The 22007-nt window shown below is 43.7% G+C and overlaps 1 protein-coding gene across 4 annotated transcripts in view; it reads right to left on the bottom strand.

Annotated features, from left to right (window-relative positions):
- Positions 1–22007, bottom strand: part of PIK3CA (phosphatidylinositol-4,5-bisphosphate 3-kinase catalytic subunit alpha) — a 74082-nt gene that overhangs the window by 39094 nt on the left and 12981 nt on the right. The window contains exons 2-4 of one of the 4 annotated variants that reach the window (XM_075003651.1): positions 10689–10719; positions 10364–10404; positions 8006–8422 (exon numbers count right to left, since the gene is read on the bottom strand). In XM_075003651.1, the coding sequence (XP_074859752.1) occupies positions 8006–8357 (352 nt within the window). In that variant the 5' untranslated portion in view covers positions 8358–8422; positions 10364–10404; positions 10689–10719. Of the gene's footprint in view, positions 1–8005; positions 8423–10363; positions 10752–22007 lie in introns of those variants that run through there. The other 3 variants (XM_075003649.1, XM_075003650.1, XM_075003652.1) reach the window with 3 other exon arrangements.

Here is a 22007-nt window from a genome sequence, read left to right as displayed (position 1 = left end):
AAAATGTTATTGTAATGGAATTTTCTTGCGGAACCCTTATTTTTACTTTGCCAGAACCCCAGGGTTCTGCAGAATATAATTTGAGAAACACCGCATTAGTCACTCAGGTTAGCTCTTGAAGGCTCAGCAAGAGACCAAGCATGTACTTTCTTAAACAGGTAGTCCCATTTACTTCAGCTGGACTACCCTTAGAAATAACGTTTACAGGATGAAACGCTCGGATTCGAGGTATCACTTCAGAAAAATTCTCTGGGGACTGAGGAGGTAGAGTTGTACCAGCAAGCCTAGATCTCCCTCCTGCTGAGGCCACAGTTATGTTTGAGGCATTAGCCAGACAGCCCCATCTGAGGAGTTGGGGGTGTTTATCTCCTCACTGATGGCTGGCCACAGGCAGATATTCAGCCTGATTTGTTCCAGATTCAGATTTGTCCCAGGATGCCACTGCTATTTTCTGTCTAGCCCGAAAGGAGCAATGCTGCCACTGTGACCATCAGGAGCACCAGCCTCACAAAACAGTTCCCCTGAAGGCTCTGGGAGCTGGTGAGGAATTATAAAAAAAATCAGAGCAGAGGTCACAACCAATGCCCCCCTCCCGCCCCAGAAAACACCACATGTTCCAAGTGTACTGATACATGATTAAGAGAAGCTATTCATGACGACTACTATATTTTTCAGCTTCCCTGAACTTGGAAAAAAGTATATTCTAACTACCTGATTCTCCTATGAGCTATCCTTATTAAAATAAATTTAAGATACCTCTTTTGGAAAGTAAGATGGGTTCATACAAGTTACTTTTAGTATGAATATTTACTGTAGTAGCAAAAATTCAGGTGACCAGTGAAAAAGCAAATTAAAATGAAAAAAGTTAAAATTTTTATCACCATGTTTTAATCAACTATATTTTATAAAATCTTGTAATCTGGATGGAGGCACACATTCCTCTCGGCACTGAGCCTAACTGATTCTTTTCTCAGCCTCAATTTGGGGTCCACATCCCTAATGTATATTCCAGTGCCTACCGCTCAGGCTATGTGTACACTATATGACAAAATCGATTTTAAGGCAGTTAGTTCAATTTTACAATGTCACTATCTTCACTGTGTATGCCATTAGGTCGATTTTTAGGGAGAGCTAAATTTGATATTATTATACCCACAAAGTGAGTCATCATAGCACCAAGTTCGAATTTAAAAGGTTGAATTAATGCTAGCCTGGAAACGCCATTTCTTTAAACCGACTTTATAAGCCTCCAGAGGCGTCCCAAATGTATCCCACAATGCCCCACGGTTGTCCATTCTGGCTGCTTCCATTTCTACTGCTCTCCAGGTGTGCAGGAAGTTGGTAACAGGAAGCCTGAGAATTTCAATTAGGCACCAGGGAATATGGGAAATTGAAATGAATGGCAAAGATAACTGGGGCTGATACAATCCCTGGGAGGTATCTGAAAGAGTCCCCACAGTTCAGAAGGCATGGGATGAGCAGTCCTAGGGATGGTAGTTCTATGACCACCATCCCTAAGAGAAAAAGACGAGTGGTGGTGGTCGGGGACTCCCTCCTAAGAGGGATGGAGTCATCCATCTGCCACCCGGACCTAGAATCCCAGCAAGTTTGCTGCTTGCCTGGAGCTAGAATTTGGGATATTTCAGAGTCACTGCCAAAAATTCTTAAACCTGTAGACTATTAACCCCTTCCTACTTCTTCATGTAGGAACCAATGATACAGCCAAGAACAACTTTGACGAGATCACTGCAGATTGTGTTGTAACCCTAGGAAGGAAGATCAAAGAATACAGAGCACAAGTGGTCTTCTCGTCTATCCTCCCTGTGGAAGGAAGGGGTCCATGTAGGGACCATCGAATAGCAGAGGTAAATGCTTGGTTACATAGGTGGTGTAGCAGGGAAGGATTTGGTTTCTTTGACCATGGGATTCTGTTTCGTGAACCGGGATTTCTGAGAAGAGACAGGATCCACCTCACTAAAAGAGGAAAGAGCATCTTTGCAGGCAGGCTTGCAAACCTAGTGAGGAGGGCTTTAAACTAGGTTTGTCGGGGGAAGGTGACAAGCCCTGAGGTAAGTGGGGAAGGAGGAGGGAACAATCAAGTGGGTTTCCTGGGTGAAGAGGAGAAAGTGGGGCAATCAGCCCCTTCTCTAAGATGCTTGTACACTAATGCCAGAAGCCTAGGGAACAAGCAGGAAGAACTAGAGGCCCTGGCACAGTCAAACAAGTATGAGGTGGTTGGAATAACGGAGACTTGGTGGGACGATTTGCATAACTGGAGCACGGTCATGGAAGGTTATAAATTGTTCAGGAAGGACAGACAGAGGAGAAAAGGAGGAGGAGTTGCACTCTATGTGAGAGAGCTGTATGATTGCTCAGAGCTCCAGTATAAGGAAGGAGAAAATCCGTTTGAGTGTCTTTGGGTTAAGCTTAGAGGTGGAAGTAACAGAGGTGATGTTGCAGTTGGTGTCTGTTATATAGACCGCCAGATCAGGGATATGAGATAGATGAGGCTAAGTGAAGCTTCCAAATCACAGGCCCTGGTTCTCATGGGAGACTTTAATCATCCGGACATTTGTTGGGAGACCAATACATTCTATGAGCATACAGACAATCCAGGAAGTTTTTGGAGAATGTTGGGGATAACTTCTTAGTACAAGTGCTGAAGGAACCGCTCAGGGGCGCAACTTGACCTGCTCCTCACAAACAGGGAAGAACTAGTACAAGAAATACAAGTGGGAGGGAACCTGGGCTGCAGCAACCATGAAACCGTAGATTTCATGATCCGGACAAAAGGAAGAAGGGTGAGCAGTAACATACAGACCCTTGGATTTCAGAAGAGCAGACTTTGACTCCCTGAGAGAATGGATGAGCAGGATCCCTTGGGAAACGAAGATGAAGGGGAAAAGAGTTCAAGAGAACTGGCAGTATTTTAAAGAAGTCTTACTGAAGGCACAGAAACAAACAATCCCGCTGCACAGTAAGAAACGCAAACATGGTAGGCAACCAGCTTGGCTTAACAGGGAAATCCTTAGTCAGCTTAAATTACAAAAGGATGCATACAAGAAATGGAAACATGGACAACTGACTAAGGAGGAGTAATCAGGAAAGCGAAAACAATTGGAACTGCAGCTGGCAAGGGACGTGAAGAGCAACAAGAAGGGTTTCTACAGGCATGTGAACAATAAACAGGTTATCAGAGAAGGTGTGGGGCCATTACTGGATGAGGGAGGTAACCTAATGACAGATGATGCAGGAAAAGCTGAAGTACTCAATGCTTTTTTTGCCTCAGTCTTCACGGACAAAGTCAACTTCCACATGATGGTCCTCGACCATGCAGTATGGGAAGGTGGAGGGCAGCCATCTGTGGGTAAGGAACAAGTTCTGAGCTATCTAGAAAAACTAGATGTGCACAAGTCCATGGATCTGGATTTAATGCACCCCAGGGTACTGAGGGAATTGGCAGAGGTGATTGCTGAACCTTTGGCCATTATCCTTGAAGACTCTTGGAGATCAGGGGAGATACCAGATGACTGGAAGAAGGCAAACGTAGTGCCCATCTTTAAAAAACGAAAGAAGGACAATCCAGGGAACTATAGACCCGTCAGCCTTACCTCAATCCCTGGGAAAATAATGGAGGGAATCCTCAATGAATCCGTTTTGGAGCACTTGGAAGAGGGGAAAGTGATCAAAAGTAGCCAACATGGATTCACCAGGGGCAAGTCCTGCCTGATCAATCTGATTAGCTTCTATGATGAGGTAACAAGCTCTGTGGACATGAGGAAGTCAGTGGATGCGATATACCTTGACTTCAGCAAGGCTTGACACAGTCTCCCACAACATTCTTGTCTATAAGTTAAGGAAATATGGATTGGATCCTTGGATTATAAGATGAATAGAAAGCTGGCTTGATGGTCAGGCCCAACGGGTAGTGGTCAATGGCTCAATATCTGGATAGTGGTCTGTTTCAAGCAGAGTGCCGCAAGGATCGGTTCTGGGGTCGGTGTTATTCAACGTCTTTATTAATGACCTGGATGAGGGACTGGATTGCACCCTCAGCAAGTTTGCGGATGACACAAAACTAGGGGGAGAGGTAGATTTGTTGGAGGGTAGAGAGAGAATCCAAAGGGACCTGGATAAATTGGAGGACTGGGCCAAAAGAAATCTGATGCGGTTCAATAAGGAGAAGCGTAGAGTCCTGCACCTGGGGCAGAAGAATCCCAAGCATTGTTACAGGCTGGGGACCGACTGACTCAGCAGCAGTACGATGGAAAGGGACCTAGGAGTTATGGTGGATGAAAGGCTGGATATGAGTAAACAGTGTGCCCTCGTAGCCAAGAAGGCTAACGGCATACTAGGATGCACTAGGAGGAGCATTTCGAGCAGATCTAGAGAAGTAGTTATTCCTCTTTATTCGGCACTGTGAAGCCATATTTGGAATAGTGTGTCCAGTTTTGGGCCCCCCAGTATAAAAAGGATGTGGATTTGCTGGAGCAGGTTCAGTGAAGGGCAACAAAAATGATTAAGGGTCTGGAGCACAAGACCTATGAGGATAGGCTGAGGGATTTGGGCTTATTTAGTTTACAGAAGAGAAGACTTAGGGGTGATTTAATAGCAGCCTTCAACTTCCTGAAGGGGAGCTCTAAAAAGGAGGGTGAGAAACTGTTCTCAGTGGTGTCAGATGGCAGAACAAGGAGTAATGTCTGAAGTCAAAGAGGGAAAGGTGTAGGTTAGATATTTGGAAAAAACTCCTTAACCAGGTGGGTGGTGAAGCATTGGAATGCGTTCCCTAGAGAGGTGGTGGATTCTCCATCCCTTGAGGTTTTTAAGTCCTGGCTGGGATGACTTAGTGGGGGTTGATCCTGCTTGAAGCAGGGGGCTGGACTAGATGACCTCCTGAGGTCCCTTTCAGCCCTGTGATTCTGTGAAATGGACACCTGGGCCCATTTTGAATTAATTTATTATCAGACTGGCGATCACATTTACTCATGAAAAACACACAAACAAACTAAAAGACCCCACCAGCACAGGATGCTGCCCTCTTCTCTGCACAGGATATAGCAAGATTAAGATTTTTATTCAGCATGACGCCCATCCCTGCCCCACCACACCATGTGGCAGCTAGGTTGTGGGGGGGTCATGCTTGTATGAGAGGCCGAGAAACTTCTTTTCTGCGGTGCATATTTGTATTGGGGCAGCCTCCCCAACCCCAACAATCACCATGCAGTTGAGGTCTGTCCACCACCCAACCACATCATGTGGCTAGCCCCTAACCCGATAAAAGCACGTGCCTGTGGTACAATGCAGACCATGGTAACAGACAGCACCCTGTCCTGGCCTGCATGGGGTGAAGGCTCCAAAGCTTGGAAAGATTTTTGAGGGCTGGCTGTCGCCGTGTGTGTGTGGGGCGGGGGGTGCAGGGACAGGACACATGTCTGAACTGGTCCTTCAACCACCTCCCCCAGCACAGCCCTCAGAGAATTGGGGTGGGGGGTGAGGAGGAAGGGACGGCTGTAATCTGTTCCTGTAACATTTCCAGAGTGGATGTTTCTGGTGGAAGAAACATTCTGGTTATCTCAAGGGACTGGATGTGGCTGAGGGGCCAGCTGAGATGGCACAGTCACCTGGGTGATCCTAGGGCACAGAGTCATTCTGGCATGTTGGTATGACAGTCCGCTGCCTGGTGCGCTGGTTGGCTGATCAGGTAAAAAGTCGTACCTATAGGTGTTCTTTCTAGGGGGGGAAAGCAGCTGAGCAACCAGTTTATGCAGTTCAGTCACCTTCTCAAGCCAGACTATGTGATTTTCTTTTGCCTGGGATTCCCTACCTTTCCTTCTGAGAAAATGGCTGTTTGCTTTCCACAGGAGGAGAATGAGGTCATCTTCCCACATTACACTGCCATCAGATACCCACAACCACTTGCAGGGAATTATTTTCCCCATAATGCACCAGTGTAAAAAACCAGACAACTACAGGGCTGAAGGAACTGTGGGATACATTCCCACAATGCACTGCTGCAACAGTTGATGTTTGTCAATTCAGCGTGGCAGCATTAACTTGACTTTGTGGGAAGGCAAAGATAATCAAAATCGAATTTATAAAACCCAGCATTATAAAATCAAATTTATATCATCATGGAGATGTAGCCTCAGTTGCTTATGGCTCTTCTAGGTGGCAGCAAAGTGAAATTGACCAGATTCTTGGTCAGCTTTACTGTTGCTTACCAGGTTCTCCAGTACTCTGCTGCAGGTTACTCAAAACTTTCCCAGTCTACAGGCTTGTTTACACACAAAAGTTGTACAGTTTTTCCTTTTCTAAAATACATGGTACAATCCCTAACATGGTTGCAGTTTTACCCGTTAATTCTTCAATCATTACTGTTTCACTGAATTGAATCTCAATTGTTTCTGGATGTACAGTAATCAAACACAATCAATACCTAATTTCAGTAACATTTGGCACAGGGATGTCTTTGTTCATGCTTGGGACATTCAGGCAAAATTACTACTGAAAGCAAATGAAAGGCTGGGATTTTCCAAAGCAACTACATCTGAGTCTATACACAAGACACTGGACTGCTTTCACTATACTGAGACATGGAACAGTAAAAGCCAGTGGTGGGCATCCTGCAGCCCACGGATCACATTTGGCCCAACGGGATTTTTTGTGCGGCTCATGAGACTTATTTACCATCGCACATACGCAGGGTTGCTACATTCTGCAGGTTTCTGTCCACACCATTCTTTCCCTTTACCAGTATTACCAAAGTGACATGCACATAAAGCAAGCAGACGTGAAGTGAGGTGTGTGGTGACTGCACATAATACTGTGACAGCCATACACTCCCTCTGAATCCAGTGCAAGCACTGCTATGGGTCCATCAGCACACCTCACAAATTCCAGGTGAACAAGTGTGATAGCAAAACTATCCTGTCCCAAGAGACTCTCTTGGTCTTAACTAACTTGCGGCTCACTGAAGTGAGGGAGGGCCACTCACCAGCTTAGGTTGCCCATTGCTGGTCCAATCCACAAGTGTGGGCAATAATACTGGTACGTCTTATTCCCATACAGGAAGATGGGGAAACTATTCTGGTACAAAAATTGTGTCCACACTAGGGACAGTACTGATATAACTATTTCATTAGTTACATCAGTACAAAAGCTGTATATAAACCAGGCAAAAAGAAAGATACTATATCTGTTTACAGACTTAGAAAGATACTCGCTTATTCTTGGTTCATGGCTAGAAATTAATATTCAAGCCTTAAGGATTAGAAGCTTTTCCCTTTAAAGAAAAGGGAAGATTGCAAAAGCTGATGACTCATTAGGGACAATTTCACATTCACCCTAGTTAAATCGATTTCACAAGCCCTTTCTCCACCCCACAGCAGGAAATATCAATTTTATATTTGGACACTGCTACACCAAAAGCTCCCTACCCTCACACACGCTATTCCCTGAAACAAGTTGAGACTAAATCAACAACATAAAAGACTTCAGGATCCAGAACCAATATTTACAATCATATTTCCCATTTTAAGAGAATATAACTTCTGTTTTAAAAATTAGTAATAAATAAATATTCCACAACCATCCCTGGGAGACTGAATAAAGGCAAAAAACAAACAAAACCATACACACTTTTTTTAAAAACACTTTCTGTTGACATTTTGCTTTAAAAAGCTCTCCCCCACACCACTGCTAGTGAACACCTATAAGCTCTCAAAATGAGAACTGAAATACGCACAATCCCAACTTTTAATTTCCTTAACACAATAAGGTGATGATTTTATTCTGATCCCTGTCACATCTTTCTCATACCATGACCCTTAAAATTCTGCTGAACAGCTGCAGTTTTTATAAAGTGACAGTGAGTTATAATTGATGAGAATCACATGCCCATTTCAACTCCTCTTTATTTTGAAGAGGACAAGAAGATAAAGTTTAGCTAAAGCAGGAAGCTTTAAAAAAATAAAAAACAAAAAACACAAACAGAACATCTTCTTACCAATTTCCCGATTAAGAATCTTTTCTTCTCTGTTGCCTACTGGTTCGATGACTTTTAGAAAAGGCTGAAAGAGCCGCAGGTCACAAAGCCGTCGTGTTTCATCAAAAAACTCTTCTCTTTCTGCTTCTTGCGTAACACTTACGAAAATGTAAGAAGATTCATCTTGAAGGAGCTGATAAAGAGGATATTTTCTTGCTTCTTTGAAGAGTTCATGCTTGATAGTCAGTAATGTGGCCTCACGGAGGCATTCTAGAGTCACTATCATTCCATTAGGTAGAAGACACTCTACAAGAATTCTAGGGGGCATCAAATGGATGCCCCATAGTTCGCCAGATGATGGTCTTGGAGGCATTTTCTTAATTTTTTAGTTACGTTACAACAGAAATGGGTTTTTGCACAGATTCCTACAGGAGAGACCTAAATAAATGTAAAATATGAAAACATTAGAATGAAAAATATAAATTGACAGAGCAGCGTGAGACGCAACTCTAAGTGAAACAATATCTGTGCACTTTAGAAATATGAAACTGGGATAGGACATAGAAGCTACTAAATTTTCCTGCAGATGAGGGGGGAATGCAACCCAAAATCTGATGTTAAAGGCAGTTCTGGGGAAAAAAATCCACATTTTTAATATGAAATAAACCCTTCAAATGGTGCACCTAATAGCAATCCCAATATACGTACATGTTGCAAACTTATGACAGCAATATGCACATAGTAAATTTCAAAAATGGACTAAATTTTTCCCATTAAAAATTTACACTTATGCTTGAAACATTTTCTTCATACTCCACTTCATTGCCCCTGCAAATAATTACAATGTTAGCCTAAATACAACTCAGATGAACCTTAATGCTTTACCATTACAATTTGTATTAAAAATATTAACTTAAAAGGTAGGCAATTGTGCAAAAATCACCTTCAGTTCTGCTCACTTCATCATTACAACACTTTGCTACTGGAACATTTTCCCAGTTCTTACCAATGTCCTGACAACACCTCCTCCCTCCGCCACACACAACCCATCTCCTATCATTGACACAAATGGCTTTGAAGTTCTTCTACCTAACAGCTAAAAGCTAGGTTTAATCTTCTGCTAGAGAAAGAGAAATATGAAAAACAGGAGCTTCAAAGTTCACATGAAACACTCAGTAGCCCCCACCATAAATGTTCTGAAAGAAAAGGGCTGGGATGACTCTCAGGATGCTCAGTATCAGAGAGGTAGCCATGTTAGTCTGTAGCTTCAAGAACAACAAGAAGTTTTGTGGCACCATATAAACTAACAGATATTTTGGAGCATAAGCTTTTGTGGGCAAAGACCCACTTCATCAGATGCATGAGTGGGGGTGGGTGGGTTTCAGAGCGGTATTTAAAGAGTGGGGTCCCAGTAAGAGGGAGGACTAGAGCTGACAAGGTCTATTCAGCAAGGTGGAAATGGCCCAGTATCAACAGCACTTATCAGAAGAGTTAAAAACAAGTCAGCTCAGATCCCTTCATATTGTTTGGACCAGTCTCTGGTTAATGTGTCTGATGACTCCTTCTTCCCAAGTTCACTATGGGTGCTGGAAGGGAGAAAGTGCATTCTCTTCCCACTCAGACCTCTTTTCTACCCCAAAGATTCCTGGCTGCTGTGAGGGGGGTGGTTAGAAAGTTTACTATTCTGTATTTACCTTAGCTTTCCAGTTGTTGCAAGGAGCTCTTTTCTACTACTTGATCTATTCAACTCAAAAAAAGAGGGCAAAGAGCTATTGCCACTTTTCAGAGCTTTCTCAAGGAGCAACAGAGTAAAAGTGACAATTCCTTTCAGTCTCATTCCAGCCTGCAAAATTCTGAGTAGCAATAAGACTGTGGTCAGCTCTCTCTGCTGCTGCTTAGAAATTCCACAAATAGCAACACAGGTGATGGCACTCTCCAGTGCAGATATAGTAAAACACTGTATTCACGTTTATAAGGTTGTTTGGTCACCATAAAAGCTAGTCTTAAAAAAACCCCAAAGCTTAGATTCTGCAGTAACTAAAGACATTTTAGTATCCCTAGAGGAAGGCAATGTGGATTTGTGTTCTACATACATAACCACAAACCTTTTGATTGCTCAACTAGAACATGAATAAGAATTTAATTTCAGATTTAAATTAAGGAAAAGTATATGGTGTTAATTATAAAAACAGTGGAGGTGAAACTCAAATTACATAACCCTTTAATTTGGAGTATTTCAAAGCTTCAAAGTAGGTAAGAATCCCCATTTTACAGATAGGGAAATAAAGTGCCAAAAGTTAAATAACTTGCCAAAGATATCAAAGCAGATCTTAAGGAGAGAGAGAGAGAGGGCAAGAGAGAGGCTGGATCTACACTTACCTCAAATATAAATGGCTGCTATGCAATTTTAGGTACGCCAACTGCATCACAAAAAAAATGAATTTTGCAGCTGTTAATATTTGTCCCTGTCCTCACTGTAGAATGCTGATGGGACCACTCCTCCTGTCAGCATTCCTTAATCCTTGTAGCTCGCAAGGAATTCTGGGGTCAACACTGACTCCAGAACACGCCATTTCACGCACGTGTGAAATGGCACCCCAGAAGATCGAACCTAAGTGTTAGATCTTCTGTGGCGAGCATAGACCCAGCCAAATTGAAAGATCTCATGATTCAGTCCTTTGCTCTATTATATGGCATTGCTTACTTTGTTGTTTACATTGCAGTCCCCACTCCACCTATTAAAACAAAAATAAATAAGGTAAGAAAAGGAAAATAATCCAGGCTGTTTGTATTACTACATTACTAAATCCATTTGTTGATTAAAACACAATTAATCTATTTAAACAAGCCTGGTCTTGCAATTTTAGAGAAATCATAGGCAGAAGTCAAGTTTCTGTACATTTTTAGTTTATTTTCTACGCATGTCATAAGCTAAGTTTCTGCTAGGCCAGTGTTTCCCAAATGGTGTTCTGCAAAACCATGAGAATAAGGGTTCCATGAGATAATTGCATTACAATAGCCAACTCCTCTGCGGTTCCCTGCCCTGCCACCGCTGGAAGAAAAAGAACTAAATTTAATTGGTTTAATGGCCAGCAGGAGGGATCCAGCCATTAAACCAACTCAATTTAGTTCCATTATTTCAACAGCAACAGGGCAGGGAGGCACAGAGCCCCTCACCTGCCCTGCTACCCGAGCGCACACACCCCTCTGGTGGGTGTGGCTCAGCTCACCCCCCACCAACAGAACACCTCCATGCCAGCTTTCCTTCCACAGGATGCACATTGCCTCCTGGAGTAGACTCCCCAGCCAGCACCACAGATGGGTTAGTCCAGGGGCAGGTTTGGGGCCGAGAGGGGTTAAACGTGGGGATTGCAGGGGGTAAAGCTTGAGGATGGGGGAGTGAATTTGGGGGCTGAGGGTTAAGGTGGGTAAAGCCTGGAGATGGGGAGGCAGGTTTGGGGGACAAGGGGGTAAAGTCTGGGAATGGAGTTCTGCAAAATTCTATTGGGTTTAAAAGGGTTCCGTAGCCAAATAAAATTGGGAAACACTGTGGTAAGCAATGTGGCCATCCCTCTGCCCCAGGCCTAAATTCACTCCCAGATTCAGAACCACTTGACCCTCACTCTCATCACATGAATTTTGTTATGTGCACCAATATGAAAATATCTAATGCATCAACTCCACATTGGTGCCCATATCATAATCTATTCTTCACAGGGGTGGGAAAAATTTGAGGAAGCATTGGTCACAAACTTCTTTTATTATAGCTACATCTCCCTCTCTTCCCTTCTCCAGTGTCACAAGCTATTCTACAGAATGTATTTCAGTCTCTTACAACAAGATATAATACAAAAATTCTAACGTCCCAAAAGGATGGTGGATAAATATATTATGAAGAATGTGTCAAGCAAAAAAAAAAAACCACTAAGAAAGTTGTACTTATTAATAGAAGGATGAAAGCTAACCGATTATGAAAGAGTTTGTCATACAGCCAATGAAGAAGTGACAGGATGGTAACATTTTCCCCCGCAATTTTTGTCCTTCGTCAAACAAGACAAAAAACATTACTGGAATCTACACTACCAAAATTATTGGTTGTCTAACATATGTATAATTGTACCTTACTGAGAAAGGTGGGTTTTTGGTTTTTTTTAAAATTACCAGTAAAGTCAGAACACAAATATTGGGAAACCACATTACACAAGTAGGCCACATTCATACGAGAAACCTCTGCTGATGGAAGCTACTGTCTGAAGGGATTTCCCAGCACAACTTTAGTCGACAGATCACATCTGCACATAAAAGCAGATCGAAAGAAAAATCTGCTCTGTTGACAGAACGGCTGACTAGAATCTCTGCAAACAGGGCTGCCGGGTGAACCGGAAGCCTTGTCTCTTGACATGTGTCCACACATCTGTTTTGTCAACAGAACAATGCTGAGAGGTGTTACACCTGAATGGTGAGATGCAGAATGCTGCCGGCGGATGTGCCAGGTTTTGTCAACAAACTGTCAAACAACAACTGTGTAGACGCTCCACGTTTTTTTCCTGACAAAAACCTGGTTTTGCCAGGAAAAGCTGGATGTGTAGAGGTGGCCTAGACATTTACTAGTGTTAAAATATGGTCTGTAACATGTTAAACATTTTCTGTCCACATATGATAAACAAGTGAAATATAGCTGTATCCAAATCATCCTATCCCCATTTTTAAGCATGTTCATTTGTACTGTACAGATTATGGTCTAATTCCGTAAACATATTAGGTTGCTGAAAAGTGTATGAATTCTTTAAAAAACAATTTTAGATTACATAAGCACACAATTCAGCAAATGTTAGAACAGCCAATGTAATTTTTAAAAATAAAAAGCCAATAATGTTTCTTAAGCATAAATCTTAAAATAATCAATGTTTGTTTTCAGAGGCAGTCAGCTGCAAGTAGGTCAATAGGCAAGTCACCATTTTAACACAAATCACGCTATAACAACTTGTTTTTCCTCTCCTGACAACAGGGACTAGATACCTATGCTAGACCATGCACACAATCATCTGAGCACATTCACTCTGCCTGTGCATGCAAGGATACCACCAAACATTCTCTTGTGTTTGGAGTGTAAAAGGATTTCTGTTTAGATTTTCAAAGTATAGTGACTTTTGTTTTTGTGCTGTTTTGAGAAAACTGGAAGACTGCATGGAATAAAGCAAATCAATTCTGCTCTTAAGCATCTCAAGGAATATTACTGTAGCAAATTATTTTGGAATAGATACAATTAAGGGCTGGAATGAGCACTTCCAAATCATAATTAGAATCAGACCACCAGAATTTTAGGACCCCACAAGTAACCAACTCACAGCCCCCTCTCATTGACCAAACTACCCAACTCTTTGGGCTTGCTATAGCACCTTCCTGAACCAGAGGGTACTTTCATTCTCCATTTGCAATCCCACTAAATACCTGCTGCAGTTATTTCTAATACACAATTATTTTTTAGACTGTGCCCAAAATTATGACTGAGTGTGCATGCAACATGTTCAACTTCTATCTTTGATTCTCTGCATACAGAGTAGGTATTGTTCATTTCTTATGCCACACACTTTGCTATCTAAGAGCTATGCTGTCTGAAGAGACACAGTATTTTTCTAATCAGTCTGTATCCAGATGGTGAACTAGATATGGCCTTAAAGGCAGCCAAAAGATACAGAGTGAAATATTCCATCTTTTGTTGTCATGCACTATAGAATCTAAATTTCAAACTGGCTGGTCAACTGCACTCCTAATTTGTGTCTGAAAGTACACATTCAGGCATCAACAGAAAGGGAAAAAAGCAAATACAATACAGAAGGGTCTCATGATTCGTGAACTTAATGTTCGTGAATTCAATTATTCGCCAACACCGGCAGCCGCTGCTTCCCCCAGGGCCCCAGGCAGGAGTGCCGGTAGCCGCTGCTTCTCCTGGGGCTGCGGGTGGCGCTGTATTTGCAAAAAATCAACATTTGCAAGGGTTCTGAACACAGAACCCTTGCGAATGTTGAGACGCTACTGTACAGTGCTATATTAAATGCAAAGTACTAAAAATGTAAAGAGTTTTCACACAAGATTTGACATAGAAATTTTCTGTGCTTTAAATTTAAATTAAAATGATAAAATAAATCTTGTGCTTAACAGTCACTGTTCATTTGTAAACTTTGAAAGCAGTCAATGTTTTGTTTCGGGTTATGAACAACTTCAATTCCCAAGGCATCTGTAACTGAGGTTCTACTATAGAAGACAATCTGTTCTGGACAGATAAGGTAGTCTCATTTTTTCCTCAGAGCTTTGTAATGAGGACAGAATTAAAGTAATTTAGCTACTTTAACTATGAATCTTTCCATCCAATAAGTGTTTCATCATAAGCAGAGCTGGATAGACTATTTCAATTCAAATTTATTTTGGTGAAAACTGCAGATTTGATAACACCAAAACATTTTGTTAACTTGTGTCAATTTTGTGGACATGTTTTTGTTGAGAGGAACCTAACCTTCTATCCGGCCTACACATTTCATTTAAATATTTTTGATTTTTCTATTTTGAAAAAATTAAGTCTTATTTTAAAAAAGAAACATTTTAAAAATGTCCACATCTAAATGTAACATTTCACCTGACCAGAAAAACAGTCTTTTCAACTCTTCAGAAGAGTCAGCAAATTGAAAAATCAGTTATTTAACCAACATTAGTCATAAACTGTGCTATACAATTAGCCATGGCTCCTGTACACACTTTTGTCATGAACATTCACCTGATGCCTTTACAAAGTTTCCTGTTATTCCTTCCTCAAGAACTGTTTTCCTGAAAGAAAAAAAGTTCCTGTAGAAGCTCACAGAGCCTTTCAGCGGAGGTCAGCAAAGCAGAAATTCCATAAAGATTACATTATAGCAGGATCATATGGAACCACATTTACGTCCAAAGCGAGCCTGAGGGATTGTGAAACCCAATCAAACTCTCATCCAGGAGAAGCGATAATCTGATCAGAAGAAACATAGCAATTTTGAAACTTGCAGGAATCTCTGCCAAAAGATAAAATGCAGATAATATATTGGTTGTGACAGCCTATTGGATTGCAATGGAACATTTAACACAAACAAGTGGTGGGGGCAGCACAAGATCAATAGGGGAGCGAGTCAAATGTTGTCCTATTAAACTTTGTTTCATCAGAACATACAGATTTGTAAAAGAAAGGTATTTCAATGAACCTATTACAGATTTGACTTAACTTCTGTTGAAGGAAAACCCACAGGGCCTATGCTCTGGGACCCACAATTCCATTGCACAGAACCTTCTGTGCTCTCACTGCTAGGCCCCCGACTACAGAGCAGTGTTATCATGCTCCCTGTCACAAAGCAGGGTGCCTAAAAGTGAGAGCCCATGCTCCACCTGGGGGATATGGGGATGGCCCTGCCAACCAAGGGTTTCTCTGCTCCTTGCTTCTAGTTAAGAGCCTCAAATACACAGTTGCTCCACCTGCAATTTAACCTTCAGATCTTGAGCAAGTCCTGAGAACCCCAGCTCAAACCGGGCTCCCAAGCTGTGTCTACACTACAACCCCCGCGTTACTCAAACTTTCACACAAGTTGAGGGGAGACAGTTCCCAGCTCTCCTTGACTTGCAGGAGCCGGGAAACTGACCAGCCCACCAGGGCTGGTCAGTTTCCTGGCTCACAGACTGGTGGGGAGCCTGGAACCAGGGGGCCACCTGGTTCCCGGCTCCTTGCCACTTGAGGGACCCTGGAAACTGACCAGCCATAACCAGCCTGGCTCCCCTCTGCTTGTGGGAGCCAGCAGTGGCTTCTTCCTGGATTCTCCCAGCTGCAGGAAGCTGGGGAAAAGCTCCAGCAGTATGGCTGCCTTTCTCCCCAGCTTCCCCCAGCTGGGAGAAGCCATACTGGGCAGACAGCTGCTGCACAGCTTCTCCCAGCTGGAGGAAGCCAAGGAGAAACCATGCCATTGTGGCTACCCACTCATCTTCCCCCATCTGGGGGAAGGTTGGGGACAGATAGCTGCACTGGTGTGGTTGTCTGTTCACCCTGCTTCCCTCAGCTGGGGAAGTCAGGTGGGCAGACAGCCACAGAGCAGCTTTGAGTTGTGCTTAACTAGTGTTAAACCAAGTTAAGCACAACCTGAAGGTGCACATTTCTGGGGTTTACTGTACATTGCTTTGATACAGAGGATTAAGCATCCGGTAACAGTTAGTTTGGTACGCCTCCCGCTATGGCTTTACACAGATATGCTTAGTCTTTCAGTTTGAAAGTAAAAAACCTAGATTCATTATTGACTGAACTCTTATGCCACACATGAAAAAGAACTTAAAATAGTTTTACACCAGCAATAGGCTAACTGTGGGCCACAAGCAGCCCACTGGGGTTCTGTGTGTGGCTCAGAAATAGGGTTGTCAAATTCCACTGATTTCCACATGCAGTTTCCCCCCCACCCCCCATCAGTTTTACTAAAGTGACACGGCTGTAAAGCAAGGGCATGTGAAATGAGGTGCATGCTCACTGCACACAACCTCCCTACTTCAAAGGGAGGATGGTAAACAGGGTGTTGGGAGTTTATTAATGAAGCGCTGCAGTGCATATGCAGCACTTCATTAAGCAAATTCCCCCCCCGCCCCCCCCATGCCAACTCCAAAGTGCTGGCTCGCATCTAGCCACAGCTCACCTGCTGGTACTTCGACGTCCCTTTACTTCAAGTTGCCGTGGGGAGGAATTTGCTTAATGAAGTGCTGCATATGCACCACAGTACTTCATTCACGGACTCCCAACACCCTACTTACCATCCTCCCTTCAAAGTAGGGAGGTGGTATAGTCACAGCCTAAGAGAAGTGCTCTCCCGTTACATCCAATCAAAGCACTCGTACAGTTCAGTGGGCCCACCCCACAAATTTTATGCACACAAGCACAGTTAGTAAAGCTACGTTATCCTGGGAGGCAGTCTTGGGCTATGTCTACACTAGAGGACAAAAAAGTCAATTTTAAGGGAGTTATGAACATTATCAAATCGACCTGTCTTCACTACAAACATTGCAAGGGTGACTTTTAATGGGTCATAAGGTCAAATTTTCTACTCTATCTTTTTCACAAGGAGTAATGCCAAATTCATACTTAAAAGGTTGACTTAATGCTAGTGAAGCCATAGTGTTATTTAATTCATTTTTATTGGCCTCCAGAAGAATGTCCCAATGTATCCATTCTGACCATTGCTTTCACCTCCCCTGCTCTCTAGGTAAGCAGGAAGTAGGAAACAGAAAGCAGGAATCAGCCCGGGCTCTCCACACCATGCAGCTGCAGGGCCCTGCGGCTGCCCATGGCTGCCAGGTCAAAATTAAATGCATCAAAATAACACTATCAGAATGAAGCATTTCAACAATACTAAAAATGAACTTTTCAACAGCTCCAAATTTTAACTTTTCATGTGTGGACAGCAGAACACTCACCATCAACTTTATAAAAATCTAGTGGTGTGAAATGGATTTTAAAAAAATTAACTTTATTTGCCAGGGTAGACACAACCTCAGCTACAACAATCTTGTGGCTCATTGAGTTGAAGGAGGGACACTCGTGCAGCCCATTCACTAGCTTTGGTTGCCCATCGCTGGTTTACACTGTTCTCATTATTAGACCACCACACTGACTTTATGATTTGTTATCCCTCTCTCAGTGCTAACCGAAGTTTTCCAACTGAAGTCATAACAAATGATTGCCCAAAAGCAAAACTGTGGGAGGAACAAGAGTTACTTTCTCAGGGGAAAAGATATTAATCTCTCTCTTCAGAACGTAAAGCTTTTATCCACTGGTGCCAGTATTTCAGGGATGTTCAATCTCCATGGACTAGAGAACAAAATAGTTTCTTTCCCACTAAGGCCCACCAGTGACTTACAAACCTACCACAAGGAGAGTTGGCAGGGTGGTCAGTGTGTCTGCTTTTGCTGTTGTCCAAAACTGCTGAGCAGTGACAGTAAAACGAACTTCAGTTTAGACACTTTCAGTGACACTCTTTTGTTCTTCCAACCCGCCTTCTGGCATTTTTTTAGAATACAGGATTTATACCAACCATCTAATACAAAGATTGGAAATAGTCCTCTGGTACTGCTGAGGTTAAAATTATTTTTATCACACTGCATGTAAAGAACTTGCTCATGTCTCTGTATTTTATTTTTTCACCCATTTGATAAATAATGAAAATAGAGTTCTCACATGCATTCTTGTATGGCTGCAAACAGCATACAGTAGGAAGAGAAAGGGGTGATGAGGGATAGAACCCCCTTTAAAACATTTACCTAATCTTGCTCAAAGCAGTTTAAACAAAAAAAAACAAAAAACCAAATGCCAAACCTTCCACTATTAGTGCCGATGGTAAAGCTGCAACAATGGAGAACTGAAAGTCCCCTTTTTTGCCAATCTATATGCAGCCTGGCTGTCAAAGCACAATATGAATCAATTAAGTTTGTTCACACAGAGTAAACACTGTTCTTCGTTTCTGCCTGAAGCCCAGTGTGCCTGAAGTCTGAAATTGTGATGAAAGGTACAAAACAGACAGTAATGAATGGAAGGCTGGGTCTCCAGGGCAGTTCACCTTACTGCAGTGTTTTCGTGTTCTTTTTAAAAAAGGCGCTTACATTTTTGTCACTATGTGCAGGAGTTGGGAACCCTTCATGGGATGGGGGCTACTGACCCACAGAAAAATCAGTCAGGGGCCACACAAAAGCAAGAACCAACCCCTCCCTCCACCCAGGCTGACTGAGACACCTCACTCCCCACATTTGCCAGAACCACAGGCAGTTGGTGTCAGGGGCTGGGGTTCAGGGCTTCTCGCAGGCCAGATTAACTCTTCTGGAGCCAGACTGGAAGCAAAAACAGGGGGTTCAGGAATCAGTGTGCTGCCAATGGGCTCGTGTGGGGTCTGGGTAGCAGGGAGAGTACAGGAGCAGGCTGGGGTTGGGGATCTGGGTGGGATATAAGGTGCATAAGTGGATTGGGGGCAGCAGTGGTGGGGGGGTCAGTAGCAGGCTGGAGGTGTGTTTCTGGGCAAGAGGAAGGGTATGGGAACAGGTTAAAGGTAGGCATCTGGGCTCAAAGCAGGGTAGGAGCAGACTGAGGGTGGGAAGTCTGGGCAACGGGATGGGGCACTTACCTCTGCTCATCAACCACTGCCACCCCCTCCACAAGCAAGGGGGAACAGCAGTGTGGAGAAACACTCCCTAGAGAGGTTTTTCTCCCCGCCTCTTCCAGGCATTGCCACCCCGTTGGAATTCTGGCCAGAGCAGCGGGGATGAGGGTGGGTGGAATGGGAATACCCAGGAGAGGCCAGGAAAAAAGGCTCTCCAAGAAGCCCTGAGCTGCCATTCCTCCAGCCGGGGGCGGGGGGGAGGGGGAGGGGGAGGAGCAGGAGCAGGAACAGACAGCAGCAGTGCTGCTTTGCCTGTGGGCCAGATCTGGACCCAGTTTGCCTGATCTGGCCTACGTGTCTCCCCACCCCTTTCTCTGCCATGGACCATTTGCTGGGGAGTGGAGCCCTGAGCCCCAGGGTCCAGATCTATATAAACCATGGTCTGGGAGTTCCCCAACCCTTTTATACACACTGTTTCAGGGACAGAAAGGATGTGTCTACACTAGGAACTAACACTGAAGAAAACTTTGAGGTTAGGCACTACATCGAAGTAACAAGCAGAGTGTCTACACACATTTTCCCTTACTTTGAAGTAGTAAGCCCAACTTCAAAGTCCTTACTCCATTCCCAGGAATGGAGTAGTGCCCTTCTTCGAAGTTCAGCTTTGAAGCAGGGCATGTGTAGACACTCAACTTTGAAGTCTGTTACTTCAAAGTTATTTTTGTAGTGTAGACAGCCTAAGAGTAGGATCCTGGTAAAGAGGCACTTGGAATTTTAGAACACCTCTTTCACTGCCTCCATAACCATGGTTTTCCTTAAAGAACTCTAGGGAGAGGGTGGGCACTCCTCTTCTTTTTCTTCAGACATTTTCCTCTAGTTAGTTTCCCTTTCCACAGCGGTTTTGCACTGGCTGATGGTGCTCTGCTACCTCTACAAACATGTTGTAAAGTGGCTTGAGCAAGCTCTTGAGTTTCTTCAAGCTTGAGCAGGCTGGAGTTTTTATTCAATCAAGCCTGCAGTCCTGAAGAGGCACAGAGGAAACAGAAGCAACCATCTTTGCAGATGCAAAAATAAAACTATCACATCTCCTGCCTGCTTATGGGCCTGCGTTTTTACACTAACTAATTTTAAACTGGTGACATGAACATTTATTAACAGCACAGAGGAAAACTCAGTGAGAAAGACATTCTGGGGCCATGTTATAAAGAAGAAGGTTTTAATTTCATTTTTTGTATGTGGGATAAAATGGGCAATCCTCCCTACTTTTTGAATGGGTAAGACATCATGATAGGAACGAGGGTTTATTTTTGAGTTTGTTTGGTCACACTAATTGGCTTGGTAGCCAAAAAAAAGAAACTAAAATATGATCTCCAGATATGAAGAAGTTGTTTGCTTGTATTCTTCTTTTTACGTTTCTTTCCAATTCTCTACTCTTCCTGAGATTTTGGAATCCAGACAGTAAACACAATCTTTCAAAACAGAAAATGCTGGCACACACACAGGGGACAAGGAAGGAAAAAAAGAGTTCAGAGTAGAAAGAATATTCAACTGTAGGTATTTTGTGGATTTATTCCATACATGCAGCATCTACTAACAGTATTACTCCAAAATTAACTTGGAGAAAAACCAACCTGGGCATTTTTGTCCCACATGTATGTACTGTGAAAGTATGCATCAGCTGCAGTTAACCTGGTGGTCAGCCTGAGCATGAGTAGCCATGCTGTAAAGCCAAATTCCTGTGTCCTCCCTGGCAGGTCACCGGTGTCTTTCAGACATATGGGGAGCATATGCAGTAAGCCCTCAAGATAAGCACAATCAAATTGCGCATCTCTTGGGTTAACGTGACTGCCACCCCTGACAGGAGCGGGGAAACGCTCCTATCAGGGTGGCAACCTAACTCTTGCCACCCCTGACAGAAGCAGTTCCTGCTCCTGTCAGGGGCAGCACCCATGAGTCTGGCTGCCATCCCTGACAGAAACGGGGAACCACTCCTGTCAGGGATGGTGGCCTGACTCGCGGCTGTCACCCCTGACCGGAAACTGCTCCTGTCAGGGTGCAGCCGAGAGTCAGGCTACTGACAGGAGCAGTTTCCCAGGTCCCACAAGGAGCAGGGAGCTGGGAACCAGGCAGGAGGCTCCCTTCTGCTTGTAGAGCTAGAAAACTGAGCAGGGCAGCAGCCCCGGTTAGTCTCCTTGCTCCAAGGAGTGGAGGGGAGCTAGGCTACCCCTGGTTCCTGGCTCTCCTTTACTGGCTGGAGCCAGGAAACTGACCAAGGCTGCTTCCCTGGTCAATTTCCTCCCTCTGCTAGCAGAGGGGAGCCAGAAGCCAGGCTGCAGCTGTCAGCTGGTCAGTTTCTCGGGTCCTGCGAGTGGCAGGGAGCTGGAAACCAGTCAGCAGCCTGGCTCCCTGCTACTCTAGGAGCTAGGAACCAGGCTGCTGCCTGGTTCCTGTCTTCCCTCAACTTTCACGAAAATTTGAGTTAAACGGGGGTTGCAAAAATGCAACCCCATGTAACTCGAGTGTTTACTCTACCATGATTCTGAGGTCAGCCAGCTCTCCCCTCACATAGCAGCACATTCTTCACAGTAGTTCACCTGGGCTCAGCGTAAGGGGAGTCTGAGCAGGCCCCTACTCTTGAGAATCATATGACTAGAAGGAACTTCAAGAGACCACCTAGTTCAATCCCATACACTCAAGGCAGGTCTAAGTATTATCTAGAGAGATCCCTGCTCTTAAAACTCATAATGACGGAAAGTCTCCGACTTTCCTGGGCAATTTATGCCAGTTTTTAGCCATCCTGACAGTTAGGAGGTTTCTCCTAATGTCCAACCTACGCCTCCTTTGCTGCAATTTAAGACCACTGCTTCTTGTTCTATCATCGAAGG

This window comes from Carettochelys insculpta, chromosome 10 (genome assembly GCF_033958435.1).
Source record: "Carettochelys insculpta isolate YL-2023 chromosome 10, ASM3395843v1, whole genome shotgun sequence".
Lineage (NCBI taxonomy): Eukaryota > Metazoa > Chordata > Testudines > Carettochelyidae > Carettochelys > Carettochelys insculpta.
Note: the sequence above shows the minus strand (reverse complement) of the source record. Positions and strands in the feature narration are given on the sequence as shown.